Raw genomic sequence first — 20916 nt, 5'->3', positions numbered from 1 at the left:
AAGGCCGAGGCGGGTGGATCACCTGAAGTCAGCTGTTCAAGACCAGCCGGGTCAACATGGTGAAACTCCATCTCTACTAAAAATACAAAAAATTAGCCAGGCGTGGTGGCGGGTGCCTGCAATCCCAGCTACTCGGGAGGCTGAGGCAGAAGAATCACTTGAACTCGGGGGGTGGAGGTTGCAGTGAGTAGAGATCGCGCCATTGCGCTCCAGCCTGGGCGACAAGAGCAAGACTCCGTGTCAAAAAAAAAAAAAAAAGTATCAAGCAGACAGAATCGCAACTCTGCTGCTTACTGGGTAACCTCAGGCAAGTTACTTACACTGTTTCTTCTACTGTTAAACAGGTAGTAACACCTTATATAGTTTGTTTGTTTTTTGAGATAGAGTCTCGCTCTGTTGCCCAGGCTGGAGTGCAGTGGCGCATTCTCAGCTCACTGCAACCTCTGCCTTCTGGGTTCAAGCTATTCTCCTGCCTCAGCCTCCCTAGTAGCTGGGATTACAGGCGCCTGCCACCACACCCAGCTAATTTTTATACTTTTTAGTAGAGATGGGGTTTCACCACATTGGCCAGGTTGGTCTCGAACTCTTGACCTTGTGATCCACCCGCCTCGGCCTCCCAAACTGCTGGGATTACAAGTGTGAGCCACCGCGCCCGGCCCCCCCCCTTTTTTTTTTCAAAGAGACAGGTTCTCGTTCTGTCACCCAGGCTGGAATGCAGTGATTGCAGCTCACTTCAGCCTTGAACTCCTGGGCTCAAGTAATCCTCCTGCTTCCTGAGTAGCTAGGACTACAGGTGCACTTTTTTTTTTTTTTTTTTTTTTTTTGAGACAGGGTCTTGCTCTGTTGCCCATGCTGCAGTGCAGTGGTACAATCACAGCTCACTGCAGCCTTAACCTCCTGGCTCAAGTGATCCTCCCAGCTCAGCCTCTCAAGTAGCTGGGACTATCTGAATGACACCACGCTCAGCTAATTTTTTGTAAAGACAGGGTTTTGCCATGTTGCCCAGGCTGGTTTCAAACTTCTGAACTCAAATGATCCCCCTGCCTCAGCCTCCCAAAGTGCTGGGATTACAGGTGTGAGCCACCATGCCTGGCCAATTTTTATTTTTTTTTTGTAGAAACTGGCTCTCACTATGTTTCCCAGGCTGGACCTTATATAGTCTTTAAGGAATTAACAGATAAAGTGTATAAAGTCCTAGGGATAGTGCCATTATTCATCTTATTATTTAACTACTCATGCTGGGATGGTCCCCTTGGCTCCTTCCCAGCTACAAGGACTCAGGAAGCATTGCAACCCTCTTTCCATCAAGTTCTGGGAGGCTGTGTGGGGTGGAATGGAGGCTGGCCCTCAGGTGCTCAGGTAGCTGTATTGTATGTCTAGGGGTGGTGAGGGGAGCTGCTGCCTCTGCTCCCTTTGTTCAAACTCATGGCTCAGGCAGCAGCAGGCGTGGGCGTCCCCAGGGGAGGCAGTGACAGTTTCAGTACTCACACGGGCTTTGCAGGTGACAGCTGGGGCTGTGGAGCCCTGCCAGGGGAGGCACAGACAGACCCCATCACGCCACAGCTGATGGGCTTCCCTGGTGGATATGGGCCCCACTTTGAACCAGCCCAAGTCAAAGCTGAGTACCTCTGGGAGCTAAATGTGGCCTCTAGCCTGTTCCCTGCAGGATAGAGTGGGGTAAGGAGAAGAGGCTCAGAGTCTAGAGATCTGGTCCCACTGTGTCACTAATTTACAAATGACATCTAAGAGGTCCCTGTTCCTCTCCAAGCCTGTTTTCTCATTGGCAAACGCACGAAGTGGACCTGATTATCTGTAAGGGCCTGTGGCCCTATGACATGGACCACCCCAGGCCAAGTCAGTTCCACAGCCTCCTTAGAGTTAGGTTCCTTGCTCCTTCTGGGCCTGAGTTTTCTGGTGGGTAATAGCAGTTTCCATCAACACCCATTCCTTCCCCAGAGACTCCGAGAACAGAGTCAAAAGTGAACAGAGGCAGTACAAAAATTCTTTATTGAAAAGGGAAAGGGTGGCCCCTTGCTGGTGCCCCCCTGGCCCTGGCCAAAAGGCGTTGCCACTGCTCAGCATCTGAATGCAGAATGTCTGTCCACCCCTTACCTTTAATAACCTTAAAGGGGAAGTGCCGTGGTGGACTGGTAAGTCAAGAGAATCCATCTCAGCAACAGCATTTCCAGGCTCTTGCCTTTAAGAACTCCTTAAAGGCAAAGTGGACACACGCCGCAGCAGATGAGAGCCAGAACGTTTTCCGGAAAGTCCCTGGAGGAAGTGTTTCCGTGTCTTTACCTTTAAGACTCTCTTAAAGGTGAGGCATGTTTAGGCAGCGTACAAAGGAGGCAAACTCCGTCAAGGAGTCTACAAAGCACTTTTCCAGATCTCGCTTTTATAATCTCTTTACAGATGAGGTGGCCAAGCACGAATTAATAAAAAACAAAATACCTTGCAGAATTATCTTTCTTCTCGACCCAGTAGAACCCGCCCCGCTCACCGGCCGCCTTCAGGTCTGCGTCCTCGCCTTCTAGGCGCCCTGAGGCCCGAAGGTCCGGAGAACGCGTGGGGGCGGGTGTAGAGGTGCCGCCCAGCGGCCCCGGGCCGCCCCCGGCGGTCACACCGGGGCATCCTGGGAGTTTTTGGTTTCCTAGACGGCCTCCACCAAGGAAGCCGGACGGGGGCGGGGCGGGGCGAGGGGGCGAGCGGAGGGCGCGGTGACCATGGCGACCGCAGTGGCCATGGCGACCGCGGCTCAGAGCACCGAGAGGTCGTGACACGACCTGGAGCGCTGCTTGAAGAACTTGGCGTTGCGCGGCACCAGGTTGGCGAGGAACCGCTTGGCTTTCTTGGTGAGGCTCTCGCGGCGTGCGGGCGGTGCAGGGCCCTCGGGGCTGCCCGGCTCGGGCCTCCGGCCTCCGGCGCGGCTTCGGCCCCGCCGCAGCCGGATCTGGCGCACCGCGCCCTCGAAGAGCTCCCGCGTGTTGTGGTGCAGTGCGGCCGACGTCTCGATGTGCTTGCAGCTCAGCGTCCCGGCCAGGTGGCGGCCCTCTGCAGGAAGGGACCGGCTCAGGCGCCCGCAGGGCTGTACGGGACCCGGGCCAGGGTGGGTCTAGGGAGGGACTGGGCGTGCGGTGGCAAGGGATTGGTACTAGTGAATCTTGCAACCGAGAGAACATGGCTGAGCTCACTCATATGGTGGGTCTGTGGAGGTGCGAAGGAGAGTGAGAAGGAGGCCTAGGAGAGAGGTGAGGGGAAGTGACAAGAAGGGATTCTCAGGGTCCTCGAGTGCGGCATTGGGAGTGTGCCCTTAGCCTGGGTCTGATTGCAAATGAGTGCGTCCGCGATGGTAAAAAGGCCTTAGGGAGAAGAGGTGACTTGGAAGGGAGAGCATTCCCCTGAGATCGCAAGTATGGAATCTGTTCAGGATACACACCCTCCAATGATACCTCCCGGGAGCGGGCCAAGTCGCTTTTGTTTCCAACGAGGATAACGGGTAGGTCGTGGTGCGGCCTCCCAGCCCGGAGCCGAAGTAGGGTCTCTGGAACTTTGGAGAAACTCCGTCGGTCGGTGACTGAGAAGACGATGAGAAAGGCGTCCCCTGTCTGAAGGCAGTGGTCCCGCAGCCACCCTTCTGCATCCCCCTGCAGACAGGCAGAAGAACGTTAGGGCTGGAGGCCTAGGAGATCCTGTCCAGCACCTACACCTCAAAGAGGAGGAACAGGGCTGTGAGGGAGAAAGAAGCCACCTGCTTAGGACAGCAGAGCTAGTTAATGGCAGAATCTCCCTACCCAGAGTGTTTGTGGAGGAGGAAGAAATCAGTAATATGAGGATCCTAGACTAGGGTAGCCATCCTAATTTCTTAAGCTTAAGCTCTTGATTCAAAAATGAATATTATTCACACGTCTGTAATTTGGCCTCTTATTTCTACATAGTAACCTTTACGTCCAAATATTCAGAAGTCCTCACTTTTTTCCCCCTTCCCTGATATTCCAGATCCCTGAGCTCTTGTCTTGTCACATCAGATTCCTTCAGGCTGAAAAATTTATGGATGGAGTCGATTTCAGGGTGTCCAGCCTAGTTTGGAGCTGCAGGGTTTGTCAAATTCCTATCCTAAGTTTGCTCTGAGTCAGAAGATCCTGGAAAGACTGTGGCTCTTAACAGCCACGGGCTGTGGTGTGGGCCTTTGCTTTCTGAGGTGATATGAATGAAAGGTCAGGTTCCAGTACATGTGGAAACCAGGACCAGCAGTCCCACCAGCCTTCAGCCAGACTTTGCCCTTCCCCAGTTCTCCCAGCTTCATCACCTGCCTGCAGCCACATCTTAGTTCTCACCTGTTCCCAGATGTCATAAACGACTAGAGTCACTTCCTCCTTATCCACCATGATGCGTCTCTCATAGGTATCCTCTGTTGGGAAATAGGGAGAGGGTATAAAGTCCATTAGGAGGTTTCCCAACATTTGTGAGACCTGGTAACCAGGGACACCTCAGATCTCAGCACCAGGGAACCCCGGCCCTCTTCAGGGAGGCTGCCACAGAAAGCATTGGAAAAGCTTCTGTTAAGCTCTGTCCTTCAGGGGCTGCTTAGGTCATGAGCATTTCCTTCCCTGACCAGGGCCCCAGAGCCCCCTCAACCCCTGGAGGGCTTCCCCAAATACCTAGGTTCTCCGGTTCATGAGCACTGTCTCCCTGGAGACCACCAAAAGTGCCTGCTAGGGTGCTCTTGCCCACACCGCTCTCCCCCACTAGCATGACCTTGAAGATGCCATCCTTTTGAGCAGGGGCTGCCTCCCCTGAGCCCAAGGAGTCAGACGAGCCAGAGGATGAGGCCTGAGGTGGCCAGTCAAGTTCATCTACAGCCTGGGCCCGCCGGAGCTGGTGCTTGTAGGGGACAGGCATACTGCCTCTTCGTCTGGGGGCCCCAGGGGCAGAGGGTAACCCGCTCCGGTCCAACTCTGCCAACAGTTTCTCTGGCTTCTTTAGTAGTGTGGCATCTGCTTCTAAAATAAAATGGGAGGGCAAAGAAAAGGAAGCTATGAGTGGGATATGCCCAACCATATGCAGAAGGCTCAATCCAGGCTGTTCCAGTATCAGAGGCCCAGCTACACCCACTTGATGACCATTACCCAGAAGGAACTGAGAATGTCTGGCCTGACCTCTTACACTAAAGTCTCCAGAAGCCTGAACTGGAGTTGACATGATAGCTTCTCCAATGCGGTCCCAACCCCAACCTATTCAAAACGTGCCCCATGCAGGGAAGGGACCTGAATGCAGGCTCACATACCCACTCACACTTTACACTGATACACAGGCACACCCCCAGGCCAGGCCTCTGGCCCTGTGGTGTGGAGTTGGGGGAGGTTTGGGGAAGCTGCCTCTTTTTCCATCAAGAGGCCCTTCCTCCTCCTGTTTCCAGCACTGGTAATCCCTAAACTGAGGAGCAGAGAGGATGAGAAGCTGAAGCTGCTGCCCAGTGTCTGGGGAGTAGGCATAGCAGAGTAAAAAACTTTGTAGTGAGCTTCTTCCTAGGAAAGGGCCTTTGCTTTTTGAGATGATGTGCATGCTGGGTCTCTGTGGGTTCTCTGTGTGTGTGTGTGTGTGTGTGAGAGAGAGGGGCTGCTGCTTCCCGTGGCCCTGTAGGTGAGCATCCCTCATTGCGTGGTTGGGTGTGAGAATCCTGCATCCCTGTCTGTCCCTGTGAGTGGGAGAGAATATTGTGTTCATAGAGCAGTAGAAGTAGAGAGAGAGAGAGAGAGAGAGAGTGTGTGTGTGTGTGTGTGTGTGTGTGAGCGAAAGGGAGAGTGACAATGCGCGGGTCAGGGTAACTGGAGGAGGAACAACAGACACAACAAAGGGGGCTGGAGGGAGGCTGGAAATAGCCCAGGATCAATACTTGGCCAGCAGCCAGGGCCTCCAGCAGCCAGAAGAACCCTTACAACAGTTCCCCGGGGTAGCCCCTGCCTGTGATTCCCAGGCTTGTGGGCTGCCTCTTTCCTCTCCCCTTCCTTCTTGCCTGTTCCAGCCTCAGGAATGAGGCTGAGCTAGGGGCCATGTACCAGTTTCTCAAGCAAAGCCCTGGGAGTGCTGGGGGAGGGGGCATTTAGGCAGCTCTTCCCCTCCACCCTAGCCCAACCCCAATCCCTTGTGTGAGCAGGGGTCTTCTCCACTTTCTCAATTGCTCTTCCCCTCTTGCTGACTGAGCTCAAGCTCCCTCAACCCCTAGTTGTGACCTCCCCACCAAAGCTTCAGCTCCCACCCCCATGGTTTCAGCCGGAACCTGCCCAGGTTAGCCCTCACCTGGTGTGGGCGTCCCTGGAGGGGAGGCCCGGCGGCTGCCAGAGGGGCAGAGTGCTGTGGTTTCTGTGTCCATGTCCATGTCTGTGTCCGGGTCCGTGTGCATCGGTGTGCGTGTGCGTGTGCAGCCCAGCAGCTCGCAGCACCCTCTCCCTCACTCAGCAGCACTGTCAGCTTTTCCCTTTAAATACCACCCCCCCACACACACACATGCCCTCCCCACTAGACACCTGGGGAAATTGTCCCACCCCCTGATGAGGTCACACATGCTAATGAGCAGTGATGTCAGCGGGATTCCCTCCTTTCTGCCCCCTCCCTTTTCTTTGTGTCGCTTCCCTCTGGGAGCACACACACTGCAGAGCTTGGTTGAGTTACGACAGAACAGTCAAGGGGCAGAACAGACAAGGGTTGCAGGGGGTGTCAGTGGGTAAGGGAGCTCAGGGTGACAGAAGGCAGGGACCTGGGGAGGTGAAGGTCTTTCTCCAGCAGCCAGGACTATGCATCGTTTGTCTCTGTATTTCCAGACCCCTAGCCCAGTGTCTAGCCCAGAGAGCGTGCTCAGTGGCTGCACAGGGGCAAGAGGCAGAAAGACTAAAAGCTAGTCTGAAAGACAAAGAGATATAGGCCAAAAGAGGTGTGGGGACTGAGGGTCAGCCACCCTGCCACCTTTTCCTTCTCCACCCTGCCTCTTCTGGGCTAAGAGCCACAAAAGTACCCATTTCCCAGCCCCTTGGCAGATGCGGGCTCTGAGGAAGGAAATTCAGCTGCTTCATTTGGGCAGCTTCATTTTGCCACTAAGTTCAGGTAGGGGCAAACCATTGTGGAGACTCTTCCACCTTCTCTCCGTGCCAGGCCCACCAAGCCAACGATAATCAGAGCAGGAAAAAAGGGTGAGACAAAGCTAGCTATCTCAAACACGAAGTTCTCAATCTTAAGTGGGTGGGAAGGGGGAGTGCCAGCTACCCCCCAACTCCCCTACCCACTGTTAATGTTTTTTGGTGCAGCTGCCAGGCCTTCTGGGCTATGCAAGGCAGATACACAAGGGTGATGTCTGCCTGTTTGTAGGAAGCCCAGATAGCACATCTCTTTTACTGTTCTTTTTCTGCCCAGTTCCCTTTCCCTTCAGGTTCCTTCTCCTGCCCCTTTCCTTCTTGTCCTCCTTCCTGACTCCCTTAAGCTCCCAGACACACATTCTCATTTCCTTTCCTTGCCCCGTTTTTGCCAGATGCTGTGCTAAGTACTTTCTTGCATTATCTCCTTTCATCTTCTTGAGCCCAAGGCCCACAGTGGTAGGTGGGTGCCCTGTCCCTAAAGCAATCTTGCAGCTGGAAAATGGGAACACCAGGAATCCCACCCACATCTTTCCAGTGCCAAGGACTTTTCATTTCTACACTGTGCTGCTTTCCTTCTCTTAAATATTCCAACTGTCTCCTATTATTGGGAACAGTCTATATTGCAGTCCTCAGTGGACTCTTCCAATGGAAGAGGCAAAGAATAATCTTGGGAACAATGTGCAGTGACACTTCACTTATTTGGAGGTCAGCTATAGGGCAACAGTGCAGGGTTTGAGGGAGCAGAAAGGACCCCTCAGCTGCTAAAATACTCCTGTGCTCTACTCACTGGGTAGATTCTCCAGTCCTCAGATATGGCCTACTTACTTCTACTTTTTACTTACTTTTATTCACAATTTTAATGTGTCCATGTGTGTTCCTGTACTAGTAGATTAGAAACACATTTAGAGTAGCAAGTGACCCCTTTAGTCAGGGAGGCAACACCACACACACACAAAATAACATTTAAAGCACTCATGCATTTTATAAGTGGTCTAAGGTCATTTAGCATAAAAGCAAATAGCTCCCCGTGCCCCTACTGTTACAACTTCAGAAGACACTGCTGGAGAAAAGCCATTGGTTTCTGTGAATGATCAGTTATGCAGAAAATTATTATATTGCAGATATGCTGAAGACAAGTGTAACATTTTAGAATGACTTCCTTCCAAAATGAGTATTTTTATTTTTTTCAGAGAGAGGGTCTCACCCTATTGCTCAGGCTGGACTGCAGTGGTGCGATCATGGCTCACTGTAACCTCAACCTCCTAGGTTGTGCACTTGCCCGTATCTAGGCTCCCTCAGGAATGGGAGGTCCCGTGGAATGGTGGGACAAGGGTGAGATGTGGAATGGAGCCATGCCAGGTCTAAATCCACCACTTGGTAGAGACTGGGCCAGTCTTCTGATTTCCCTGAAGCTCCTCCTGAGCTTGCAAAATGGGGTTTATGATGCCTATGGCCCAGCTCTGTTGTGCGGGTTCACTTCAGGTGATGAAGAATCTGGCATCATCAGGCACTCACTTTCTTTTTTTTGAGACGGAGTCTCGCTCTGTTGCCAGGCTGGAGTGCAGTGGCGCGATCTCAGCTCACTACAACCTTTGCCTCCCAGGTTTAAGTGATTCTTCTGTTTCAGCCTCCCGAGTAGATGGGACTACAGGCACACACCACTATGCCCAGCTTATTTTTGTATTTTTAGTAGAGACACGGTGTCGCCATGTTGGCCAGGATGGTCTTGATCTTTTGACCTCGTGATCCGCCTGCCTCAGCCTCCCAAAGTGCTGGGATTACAGGCGTGAGCCACCGCGCCCCATCCAGGCACTCACTCTCTAACCACCTGGGTGCTTCTGCAGCCTTGGGCTGTGTGGCTGGGGGGTCCTTCTCTCCTCCTAATGAGGCCTGGAGCTTGGTTCAGGCCCATGTTTTTTTTTTTTTTTTAATCTATTTATTTATTTTGAGACCAGGTTATGAGACTGGCTAGTTTTTAGTATTTTTGGTAGACACAGGGTTTCATCATGTTGCCCAGGCTGTTCTTGAACTCTTGGCCTCAAGCGATCCGCCTGCCTTGGCCCCTCCAAAGTGCTGGGATTACAGGCGTGAGCTACTGCACCTGGCAGAATTTTGTTTCTTAAGCACTGAGTTCTGGTATTTTCTTTTCTTTTTTTTTGGAGGAGTGTCGCTCTGTCACCCAGGCTAGAGTGCAGTGGTGCGATCTCCGCTCACTGCAACTTCTGCCTCCCAGGTTCAAGCAATTCTCCTGCCTCAGCCTCCCGAGTAGCTAGGACTACAGGTGCATGCCGCCACACCCGGCTACTTTTTTGTATTTTAGTAGAGACAGGGTTTCACCGTGTTGCCCAGGCTAGTCTCGAACTCCTGAGCTCAGGCAATCTGCCTGTCTTGGCCTCCCAAAGTGCTAGGATTACAGGCGTAAGCCACCGCGCCTGGCCCTGGTATCTTCTTTTATCTTAGACTCTAGACTCTGATTCACAGCCTGAGCCCTATCTCATGCTGAAAACACCTCCCACCTTCCCACCAAGAGCCTTGACGTGGGTCCCACACCCCTAAGACCAAACACCTTGGATATTGGTATCTATCTTGATGGAATTTTAGGTTGCCTCATTTCTTTTTTTCTTGGGCCCTGGTGGAAATTAACCTGAGTGACTGCTCCCCAGTGCCATCACTTGAGCAGGACACTCTGTCTTAGTTTCTCCATGCTGCCTGTACAAGGTCAGTCCCCTATCCCGGCTAGCTTGGGGCTTCACTGTGGCTGACAAGAGTATTATTACTGCCTACACCTCATACAGCACACAACCAGAACCTAGAGAAACTTCTTTCAGGCCCACTGATCTATAAGCACAGGCCTCCTTAGTGAACTCTGCCCTAAAGTCCTCCTTCCAGCATTTGGAAGCATTCCACCATGAGGAGCAGTTTTACTTTAAGTCTTTGTCCACTTTCAGTTTGCAATACCACTAGGAGAGAAAAGGTCTGGATGAAGGGATGAAGATATCAGGCTGCAGGTATTTGAGGTGGCTATGGGGGAAGAGAAGAGCAAAGGAGAGGGCAAAGACCAGGCTATGGAGAGGCAGGGGAGGAAAAATCACTGCTTCACTATTTCCATTGGGCCTGACGCTGAGTGGACCCAGGATTGTTTGCATTTGGGAAGGAGGGCCCAAAGGGAGAACAGTAAGCAAGAACCAGGTTCTGCAGAGCTCTCTCCCCAGTTTCTGGAGAGGGTCTGCAGTGAAAGGAGCTTGGGTCTTCCCTGAGCCAAGGTGCCAGGGTCCCAGAACTGCACACGGGCCCACACCCCTCTCTGCTACTTCCTCAGGCTCTTGCTCACTAGAAGAGAGGAAAATTGTGCAATTTGTGCTGGGTTTGAGGATGCTGACAGGGTGTAATCAACAGGACCTCTCCACCAGGTGTGGGGCTAGGCTGGGTGACAGGCTTTGCCAGGTGTGGGGCTAGACAAGGAGAGCCTGAGGGGAGCCTCTTTCCCCAGGGACTGGCTCCGTTAGGGAATTCCTCAGTTTTGTTCCTGAGGCATCACTCCCACCCCCACGGCTTCCTTCTACATCTTTTGTCTCGATCTTCCTTCCAAACTCTGGGGCAGCTTCTGTCGCTTTGCTCACTAGGGGCTGGGTTCCAACATTGCTTGCGAATCATTCCCTCCATCACCCACCCCAGCTCAGCAGCTCTGGCTGCTGCTTGTGCTCTCAGGCCCGAGGTCTTGCCTATAACCCTTGCCCTCTTGTCTCCTCAGTTTGCTTTTTGTGTGGACACTCCCCCTGTCTAGAATTCACAGCTCTATTCCAACTGCTGACAGCATTCTTTAGGTTCCAGTTTGGGCCCTCTTCCAGGAAGACCTCTTGGATTTGGCCATGGTGATGCCAGCACCGCACACCCTGAATGTTTGTGAATTTTCCCTCCACTCACCTTTGCCTGCCTTGAGGTATCCTGGCTGAGAATTCATCTGTCTTGCATAGGACAGACTGCTAAATGCCTGGTGGGTGTGGAGGGTGGAGGGTAGGAGTCATGACTCCTGTGTCCCACCAGGGACAGCTGCTCCTATGATCTGGGCTCAGGGAATGCTCCATAAATGAGAACCTTTCTGACCGCAGGGCCCAGCTGGCTCCCCTGACTTCTATCCTGGCAGTGAGGAAAGAGGCCCTGGAGTCAGTCACTGCAGAGCTGGGCCCCAGGCATTTGAGTGGAAATGGAGAGGGTTGATCCTTAGGGCTCCTAGAATTTTCTTACCTTCTGTGTGGTATAAAAATCAAGAGTGCAGTGGTTGAGAGATGAACAGGAAGAGGGCAGGAGGTAGAGGGCCAAGCAAAGGGCTCCACAGGGAGGAGTGGGATGAGGTGAGCATAGACTGAGATGGGCAGAGGCGGGGCTCAGGCTCGCAGCTAATTTGCAAAATTTTGAGATGTATGATTCCTTTATTTTTGACCTCAACTTACTGAGCAATGCCGTAGCTATGGAACAGAAGCATTTGTTGCACTTTTTGTCAGCCAGGCCCTGTAGGAGGGATTGTGGATGGCAAAACCTCAGGTTCTGCCCAAATCCTCCCCTTGGGGCTGGAGGGTCTCTAGTTAATTGGCATTCCAATGCTTAAGGCCACTTTTGGGTAGAGGTTTGGCAAGGATGGAGTGTCCACACCTATGATCCTCTAAGAACTTTACTTTTTAAAAACAGCCACCCAAATGGTGGTGGCGTGGGGAGCAGGTAGTGGTGAAGGGACTGGGGTGTCTGGCCATGGCCATGTACAGAGGAGACTCTGTGAGCCCTCTCCCTGCCTGAGGGACACCTAACTTTATAGCAGCTACATAGGGTCAACGGGAGGCCCACCAAGTCCCTGAAATCCAGGGACAGGGAAGGAAGTGGTGGAGGGGAGGCTGACCCACCTCTAAAAGGTTGTGCCACTATGAGTAGAGCCCCCAGGGGAGAGGCCCCAGTAGAACCCCCATGTCCTCTCAGGTAAGCAGTGGCTCATCCTCTGCCTCAGCTACCCACACCCCCGGCTCAGCCAGTGGCACCAGTAGCACATCGTCTTCATCTTCCGGGGCCAGGACTGCTGTGTGGGGTCCAGGGGGGCTCCGGGTTGGTCCTGGGGGCCCCAGGCTGGGCAACAGGCGGCCTCGCAGGGCCTGCACCACTCCAGACAATAGTGATGGCTCTAGGGGCAGTGAGGGCAGTGGCCCTGGGGCTTCAGGGACAGTAGTGGGGGCTGGAGACGTGCTAGCAGACGGGAGGGGAGCCTTGATGGGCAGTGGGCGTGCCTGCTCCCCATCTTGCCCACCCACTGCCCCACCCTCACGGGCTGGACCTGTGCCATCATCTAGGGCCTCAAGGGGAGCAGCGGAAGGTGTGACCTGGGATCTGGCCTCAGAGGCCCGAGCTGGGGTGTTGGTTCGAGGGAGCAAGCCCCAGCGGCGGAGGCGGCGTACCAGGCGTCGCATCAAGCGGCCCCGCTGACGACGGCGGGCACCTGGGCCACCTCCTGGACTCATATCCTGGCGTAAGATCTGTAGCAGAGAACGCAGGTTGCCCAGCACTGAGTTCTGCAAGGAGATGAGGAGGCCTCAGAGTCAGAGGGCCAAAGGTTGAATGAAGGAGGGTACAGGGGCGGGGCCACAGCAGAACTGGGACCAGGAGGTGCTAGGGTTGTGGGGAGTGACTTACATCATTAGGATTCTCTGTAGGAAAGTCTTCTACAGGTGGGATGGCACCCTGGGCAATGAGCTGCCCGTAGGAAGGGGGTGCCTGCTGCTGCACAATCTCAGCCTCCATCCGGGAGAGGGGGGCAAAAATGCTAGAAGGAATGAGGACTGCTCAGTCACTGGTAGTTCTCAGCCAGAGTAGACCACCTCAGCCTGGACAGTCCTCCCACTTCCACACCCGGGCCAGGCCAGCTGGAGCTGTGCCATGGCTTTCCCAAAGGTCATCTGAGTCCCTCCTCCCTTGAAACTGCTTTCAGGATCTGGACCTGTCCCTTACAGGACACAACTGACAAGATGATCATGGGAGCCTCTTCCCAAGGTGGGCACTTTCATGGTCTCCTGTAGCTGCACGGCCCAGCCTCACCCTCAGGGTCTACTCTTCTACTGCCAGCCCCACTCCCACTGACCTGTACTCCTGGGTGCGAATGGCATAGAGCTTGCAGGTGCAGCCCAGGGCGATGACCAGGAGCAGGCCGCACACTAGGCTGCCAATGACTGCAGCTGTAATGACCTTGCGGGGCAGAACATAGGAGCAGTCCCACTCATCACTGCCGTCCGCACAGTCTGGCTGCCCATCGCATACCCATGTCTCATACACGCACTTCTCGTCCCGGCATCGGAAATTGCCAGGCTGGCAATGCCGACAGCGTCTCTCGTCTGCTCCGTCAGCACAGAAAGTCTGGTAGTTGCAGCGGTCAGCAGGCAGGTAGCAGGCTGTGGCACCAGAGGTGCCAGCAGCCCCACAAGGGAAGTGTCCGGGTGGGCAGCCTGGGCAGTCCTCCTCATCTGTGCCGTCAGCACAGTCCCATGAGCCATCACAGCGCTGTGCCTCACTGTAGCAGCGCTCACCTAGGCCTTCGCCAGCCCCCAGGCCAGAGCCTAAGCCACAGGGTCTGTCCCAAGGCAGGCAGTAGCCCCGCACATGGTAGGTGGCATTGAAACCACGACCATTGCTCCAAGCAACTGTGTGGTAGGACACAACAGCCTGGCCAGACAGTGTCTCCACAGTGACAGCCTTTCCATTGCTGAAGTGGGTGAGACTACGCAGTAGTCGGGAGCTCTCAGGGGGCCCAGGGCCATCATACACATGCACTGCATCTCCAAAGCCCAAGTCCAGGGCTGTGAAGCGCACGGCCAGCCGCCGGCCATCATGGGGGTCCAGCAGCCAATGGCAGGACTGGGGGTGGGAGACTGAGGCAAGGTGTGTATATCCAGGGGAGGAGAAGACCCCATAGAAGTCCTCCAAGGTGAGATTGCAAGGCAGGGAGGGGACGGGTCTTGGGGTCAGGCCAGGGAAGGGGTCTGAGCTGCAACCTGCTTCATCAGAGCCATCGCCACAGGCATCAATCCCATCACAGCGCTGGACAGCAGATACACAACGGTGGTTCAGGCACTGAAACTCCTCCTGCAGGCACATCAGCCAATCTGCAGAAGCACCATGGAGAGGGGCTGTGAAGCACCAGAACCCTCAGGATCCTCCCCTCCTGCCTGGGGCTTTCACTGCCTGCTCCTCAGACATCCCTGTCCAGCCTACCTTGGCTGTAGGAGAGCAGGAAGCCCTGGCCGATGGGTGCTCTGGCCCCAGCATAGCTGTAAGTGATGGTGACGTTGCCCCCGGGCAGCTGCAGAGGGCTGGGAGGTGCCTCACACAGGGAGATCAGTGGCTGGAGAGGGGAGTGTAGGGTTAAGCGCTCTGAGCCACAGGCCAGGTGTAGCTTCTGGAACCTATGGGAGTAGAGGAGAGCAGGACATGAGATACTCTTGACTGCTGCTGGCTTTCTCCTCCCCTGGTGCCACCAGGCCCCTTGTATCCCAGGAAGCACAAACATCTGCTTATCCATGATCTAAATGGCCAAATGAAAACTCAGTTAGCCTATTTATTTATTTATTTAGAGACAGAGTTTCGCTCTTGTCACCCAGGCTGGAGTGCAATGGCGTGATCTTGGATCACTGCAACCTCCACCTCTCGGGTTCAAGTGAGTCTCCTGCCTCAGCCTCCCAAGTAGCTGGGATTACAGGCGTCCACCACCACACCTGGCTAATTTTGTATTTTTAATAGAGATGGGGTTTCACTATGTTGGTCAGGCTGGTCTCGAACTCCTGGCCTCAGGTGATCCGCCCACCTTGGTCTCCCAAAGTGCTGAGATTACTGGTGTGAGCCACCGCGCCCTGCAGCCAAATTATTTTTAAGTCAATGTAGTCAATGGGGATCTTCCTAACATGGGCTGGTATTGCCATGAGACCATAAAATATATCCTAGAGCCCTTTGGAAAAATTGACTTGTGTTCTGGGACTGAGTTAAGAAGAGGTGTACTGCATTCCAGTTGTTGTAGCACTGTCACCCAGGTATGGTATAAGCAGTAACTGGTGATTACCATACAGTTCAGTTAACCAGAACTCACCATCTTATCCCACCCCACTGTGCCAGATGTGAGACCTGGGTTGGTTCTCCATGGCATTCTGATCCCTTTGCCCCACGAGCCTCTCCACAGATTGCCCTCTCTCTTTGCCTACCCCTTTCTGGGTAAATTCATGGAAAATGAACTATGTGAGGCAAATAGCCAGGTACTTAATATGATCCCCAAACAATGACCAAGGTCAGGGGAGCCTGGGGAGACTTGGAATATTTAAAAGATCCAGAGAGGCTGAGGAATGTTCTAAGCTGATTAAGGAGTAGTTCTGAATCTCAGGCAGGACATGCAATGAATGGAAGGACTCTTCAGAACAGTTCTATCTGAGCTGAGGACCGTTTGTAGAGGGGCCTCTGTCCTTTGGAGATGTGCAGGACCCAAGCTAGATGTCCACTCCAGCCCAGCTCCACCTCAAATCACTGAGTCTGACCCAGAAAAAGTCAGGCTTTTAGGGCATACTAGGCCAAATAAAATTCTACTCTTTCCCTGTTGACAAGGATGGAAATTCCATAGAGAAGTGATCCCTGAATGGGCCAGGCCCAGTGGCTCATGCCTTTAATCCCAGCACTTTGGGAGGCCCAGGCAGGTGGATCATTTGAGGTGAGGAGTTCAAGACTAGCCTGACCAACGTGGTGAAACCCTGTCTCTATTAAAAATACAAAAAAAAAGTTAGCTGGGCATGGTAGCGGGCACCTGCAATCCCAGCTACTCAGGAGGCCAAGGCAGGAGAATCGCTTGAACCTGGGAGGTGGAGGTTGCAATGAGCTGAGATTGTGCCATTGCACTCCAGCCTGGGTGACAAGAGTGAAACTCCGTCTCAAAAAAAAAAAAAAAGAAGTGATCCCTGAAGACTTCCAATGGAGGGGAAGGGGCAGGGGAGAAGAATGGGTTCTTGCTCTTGTTCTGCTTCTCACCTGATGGTGACAGTCTGTTCCTTGCTGCCCAGGATGAGCCAGGTGCAGTTGGCGGGGGAGGTGCGGCTGTCCCGGACCAGGGGCCTCTGTAAGGTGCCCTGCACTTCTAAGAGCACTGCTGGGGGGTCCTCACAAGCTGGAGAGAGGAAGGTAGGACACTGGTAGTAGACAGCCCCTTTGCATCCCACCCTTCCCTTCTGCTTGGAGGTTTGAGGTTTCCAAAAGTCTGGGCTCTGCAAGGAGGAGCAGAGTATCTGCCCCTGCCCACACACATCCTAGAGTTACAGCCCTCTAGCTTCGCTCTTTCTCTCCACATTCTTCATAGCTTCACCAGTAAATACTAATACCACGAACAATTCTGACGTCTGCTTTGTGCCAGCCACTGAACCAGGAGGAGCAGGAAATACTGCCTCTACCCTCAGGGAGACTACATCCTGGTTAGGACGATCAAGCATAGATATTCCCAGAAAAAATAAAATAGTACATAGCAACTACCAGATGAAGGTCCACACCGAGCCTCAGTTTCCTTATCTATAAATAAAGGCTAAATTATCTCCCCTCTAAAACTTTGGTAGGTCCCATGGAATTCAGGGAACAGAGAGTCCCTCTCGAGTGCTCCTTCATTCCCAAGCCCACGGAGCCCCAGAGGTTCCCTCAACTCACCATGATTTGGAAAAATAATCCGGTCTGGATGGGCCAGAGCGCCCCCTAGAGGAGGAACGAGAAAGGGCAGGAGCGTGAGACACTCCTTAGGAGTTTTCTTCTTCATCTGAGCAACTCAAGGAAGCCATCCGGGACTTCCGGGCAGTTAATCGGCAGAGAGAGTGGGGGGTGGGAGAGGGCTGCGGCGTGGGACTTCCATGGAAGGAAGGTCCGGCAGCAGGGCCTTGTGGGGTTGGTGAGGTGATCTAGGGGAAGCCGGAGAGAGGACCGGGGCCCAGCGGAGCAGCTTAAGACTTCCTGGGGGTTGGGGCCGGCAGTGCTGGGGGTGGCGGCAGGGGCTTTGGGGAATGGGCAGGCAGGATAGAGTGCGGGGCCGCACTGGAGGGAGTTAGAGCTGCTGGCCCCGTGACAGAAGGCTGGGGGGTGGTCTCGTTTCGGTTCTTACCGAGGAGGAGGAGGAGGAGGGTGGCCGACAGCATCCTGGGCTGTCCAGAGGTGCCGGAAGCGTCCCGCAGCTTCTGTGGTCTACCCGATGGGGTTGCGGCGGAGCCCCGGGCGCCCAGGCTCCCCGGTGCCGCCTCCCCAAGGGGGCTCCATGGCCCGGGCTCGACCCGTGCTCTGGATGCCAGGGCTGGGGGCGGGGAGGCGGCGGCAGCCCGGGAGTAGGGGCGGTGCCTTTCGCCAACTTTGGAGTTGTTTTCTCCGGCCGCCGCCGCACTCTGTCTCCCGGGGCAGGCTCCCGAAGTCCTGGGTCTCGGCACTGGGGCGCGCCCTCGCCTACAGCCCGCCCGCAGGCCGCGAGCGCCCCTGGCCTGGCCTCGTCGCCACCTGCCGGGGTTTAAGACCACTTCCTCTTCGGGCCAAACTTTGCCGACTGTCAGCCCCCAGGGCCGGCCGGATGCTGCTCCACTCCTCCAGCGCGTCCAGCCAGCGGAGCACGACAGGGAAGCGGGGGAGGGGGAGAGGTGGCTCGGCCCGGCGCCCCGGCCCTTGCCCAGGCGGTACCCCCGCCCGCCCAGGGGTTGGAGTAGCCGGGGCGGGTGACTAGCCCGGTCCCACCCCTGCCAATCAACGCACGGGCCACACCCACTTGCTCGTTTTAACCCCTTTCCCGGCCCTGCTGGACTTGTCAGACGGGCCTTTGACTTGAAGCTTCAGCTTCCACATTTAACCCTGCTTTGTTTAATCCTTGGGGTGTAACACGTTTGTCGTTACAGGACACGTTTGTCGTATGTCACACGTTTGTCAAAGGACGTCTGCTTATTCCATAACTGTGATGTCTTTCCTTTGGGCCCTAAGCTCTCAGTACTTTTCTTGTCCCAGGATCTGGGATCCAGGAGCACTTTTCGGAGTGAGACTTTATTACAGCTATTACCACACGGTATGGTAACTATTTGTTCGTCATTCCCGCCCCGCCCCGCCCCTTCTCTGCAAACTGAAACTTCCCGTAGGCCGGGACCTAGACTATTTACCTTTGCACCTACAGGGCTTCTCTCCTGCTGAGACACAGGAAGAACTCAATAAATGGTAAATAAATGAATAAGTACGCCTTCTCCATTTGCTGGCTGTGACCTCCAGAAAATTACTTAACCTCTCTGTTCTTCTCAGGTATAAAATTAGGCTTATGATAGTGCAACTTCCTCTTAAGGTTGTTGCTAACATTTAAGGAGAGCAAGTTGCCTGACATACAGGAAGTGCTCCATATCTGGTAGCAACTATTATTATCAGTCACAGAAGGTGTTTCTAATTTGTGTGAGCTGGAGGTTACCGATTTCCTGTGGCACTGATAGATAACATTAATAAGCAATATTCAAGCTCAGAATTTTCAGTGAAAAAATAAACACAACAAATAGCAAACAATTTTAGATTTTTCCACTTTTCAGGCACAGATCTAAGTAAGCACTTTACTAAATACTTAGGAACTATTTTAGTATATACTAAATACATTAACACTTTACAAGTATTTGCGGGTTTAATCCTCTCAACAACCTTGTGAGGTAGATACTATTATTACTTCCAATTTCCAAGGTATTCCGAGAAATGCAGGCACAGAAAAGTATTTTGCCCAAGATCTAGTACAGTGGGCCCTCCATATCTTGGGTTCTGCGTTCGCAGATTTAACTGATCGTAGATGGAAAATATTGTCAGGGGTGGGGTTGGGGGAATTGAGTGGAATTGCATCTGTTTTTTTGTTTGTTTGTTTGTTTTTTGAGATGGAGTCTTGCTCTGTCGCCTAGGCTGGAGTGCAGTGGCGTGATCTCTCACTGCAACCTCCACCTCCCACCTCCCGGGTTCAAACAGTTCTCCTGCCTCAGCTTCCCGAGTAGCTGGGATTACAGGCGCCCGCTGCCACCATGCCCGGCTAATTTTTGTATTTTGAGTAGAGACGGGTTTCATCATGTTGGCCAGGCTAGTCTCGAACACCTGACCTCAGGTGATCCACCCGCCTCAGCCCCCCAAAGTGCTGGGATTACAGGCGTGAGCCACTGCGCCCAGCCACGTCTGTTTTGAATATGTACGTAATTTATTTCCCTGTCATTATTACCTATATAATAAAGTATATTGACTATTCATATATGTATATTTGAGACAGAGTCTCGCTCAGGCTGGAGTGCAGTGTTGCGATCTCGGCTCACTGCAACTTCCACCTCCCGGGTTCAAGGGATTCTCCCACCTCAGCTCCCCGCCGCGAGTAGCTGGCATTACAGGTGCACACCGCAACGCCTAGCTAATTTTTGTATTTTTAGTAGAGATGGGGTTTCACCATGTTGGTCAGGCTGGTCACGAACTCCTGACTTCAGGTGATCCGCCTGTCTTGGCCTCCCAAAGTGCTGGGATTAACAAGTGTGAGCCACTGCGCCTGGCCATGAAGCTAGGGTTTGAACCCAGGCAATCTGGCTCTGGATAGAGCGCACATTCTGATCTTAACCACTTTCTCCCTTCTACAAATGATATAAAATAGTTTTTTTTTTTTTTGAGACGGAGTTTCACTTTTGTTGCCCAGGCTGGAGTTTAGTGACACAATCTCGGCTCACTGCAACCTTCACCTCCCAGGTTCAAGCGATTCTTATGCCTCAGCCTCCTGAGTAGCTGGGATTACAGGCATGTGCCACCACGCTGGGCTAATTTTTGTATTTTTAGTAGAGACAGGGTTTCACCATGTTGGCCAGGCTGGTCACGAACTCCCGACCTCAGGTGATCTACCTGCCTTGGCCATCCAAAGTGCTGGGATTACAGGCGTGAGGCACTGCTCCCGGCAATTTTCATTTTTAATTTTAATTAATTTATTTTTTGAGACAGGGTCTCACTCTACAAAATTGTGTAGTTGCACAATTTTGGCTTATTGCAACCTCGACCTCCTGGGCTCAGGTGATCTTCCCACCTCAGCCTCCTGAGTACTACAGGCTTGTGTCACCATGCCTGGCTAATTTTCGTATCTTTGTTTTTTGAGACGAAGTCTTGCTCTGTCTCCCAGGCTGGAGTACAGTGGCGTGATCTTGGCTCACTGCAACCTCAGCATCCCGGGTTCAAGCGATTCTCCTGCCTCAGGCTCCCAAGTATCTGAGACTAAGGCACATGCCACCATGCCGGCTAATTTTTTGTATTTTTAGTAGAGATGGGCTTTCATTGTGTTAGCCAGGATGGTCTCAATCTCCTGACCTTGTGATCCGTCTGCCTTGGCTTCCCAAAGTGCTGGGATTACAGGCGTGAGCCACTGTGCCTGGCCTAATTTTTGTATCTTTTGTGGAGATGGGGTTTCACCATGTTACCCAGGCTGGTCTTCAACACCTGGGCCAAGTGATCCTCTTGCTTCGGTCTCCCAAAGTGCTAGGATTATAGGCATGAGACACTCCACTCAGCCTATTTATTTATTTGTTTATATTTAATTTAATTTTCTTGAGACAGTCTCACTTCATTGCCCAGGCTAGAGTGCAGTGGCACAATGTTAGCTCACTGTAACCTCTACCTCCCTGGCTCAAGTGATTCTCGTGCCTCAGCCTCCCAAGTAGCTGGGATTACAGGCGCTTGCCACCATGCCTGGATAATTTTTGTATTTTTAGTAGAGACAGGGTTTTTGCCATGTTGACCA

General features: G+C 53.3%; 2 protein-coding genes across 2 annotated transcripts; both read right to left on the bottom strand.

Moving 5' to 3' along the window:
- Positions 1–807: 807 nt before the first annotated feature.
- REM2 (RRAD and GEM like GTPase 2) lies at positions 808–6455 on the bottom strand. Its single transcript, XM_032179928.2, has 5 exons — positions 6298–6455; positions 4659–5000; positions 4335–4408; positions 3437–3644; positions 808–3051 (listed from the first exon to the last, which is right to left on the bottom strand). The coding sequence occupies exons 1-5, from the start codon at positions 6398–6400 to the stop codon at positions 2756–2758; spliced, it is 1023 nt and encodes a 340-aa protein (XP_032035819.1). The 5' UTR covers positions 6401–6455; the 3' UTR covers positions 808–2755.
- A 1669-nt stretch (positions 6456–8124) lies between these two features.
- On the bottom strand, positions 8125–17869 carry LRP10 (LDL receptor related protein 10). Its single transcript, XM_032179927.2, has 7 exons — positions 17272–17869; positions 16827–16871; positions 16164–16299; positions 14373–14563; positions 13246–14263; positions 12801–12930; positions 8125–12679 (listed from the first exon to the last, which is right to left on the bottom strand). The coding sequence occupies exons 1-7, from the start codon at positions 17303–17305 to the stop codon at positions 12092–12094; spliced, it is 2142 nt and encodes a 713-aa protein (XP_032035818.1). The 5' UTR covers positions 17306–17869; the 3' UTR covers positions 8125–12091.
- Between the last annotated feature and the right edge of the window lie 3047 nt (positions 17870–20916).

This window comes from Hylobates moloch, unplaced genomic scaffold (assembly GCF_009828535.3).
Source record: "Hylobates moloch isolate HMO894 unplaced genomic scaffold, HMol_V3 SCAFFOLD_16, whole genome shotgun sequence".
Lineage (NCBI taxonomy): Eukaryota > Metazoa > Chordata > Mammalia > Primates > Hylobatidae > Hylobates > Hylobates moloch.
Note: the sequence above shows the minus strand (reverse complement) of the source record. Positions and strands in the feature narration are given on the sequence as shown.

Excerpts from the sequence above, each read along its gene's own strand:
- LRP10 (XM_032179927.2), bottom strand. The coding sequence starts at position 17,305 with ATGCTGTCGGCCACCCTCCTCCTCCTCCTCCTCG. Across the intron at positions 12,931-13,245 it reads ATTCGCACCCAGGAGTACAG|CATTTTTGCCCCCCTCTCCC; the intron begins GTCAGTGGGAGT and ends CATTCCTTCTAG. Across the intron at positions 12,680-12,800 it reads CTACAGAGAATCCTAATGAT|AACTCAGTGCTGGGCAACCT; the intron begins GTAAGTCACTCC and ends ATCTCCTTGCAG.
- REM2 (XM_032179928.2), bottom strand. The coding sequence starts at position 6,400 with ATGCACACGGACCCGGACACAGACATGGACATGGACACAGAAACCACA. Across the intron at positions 5,001-6,297 it reads TCCAGGGACGCCCACACCAG|AAGCAGATGCCACACTACTA; the intron begins GTGAGGGCTAAC and ends ATTTTATTTTAG. Across the intron at positions 3,052-3,436 it reads CCGGGAGGTATCATTGGAGG|AGGGCCGCCACCTGGCCGGG; the intron begins GTGTGTATCCTG and ends CCCTTCCTGCAG.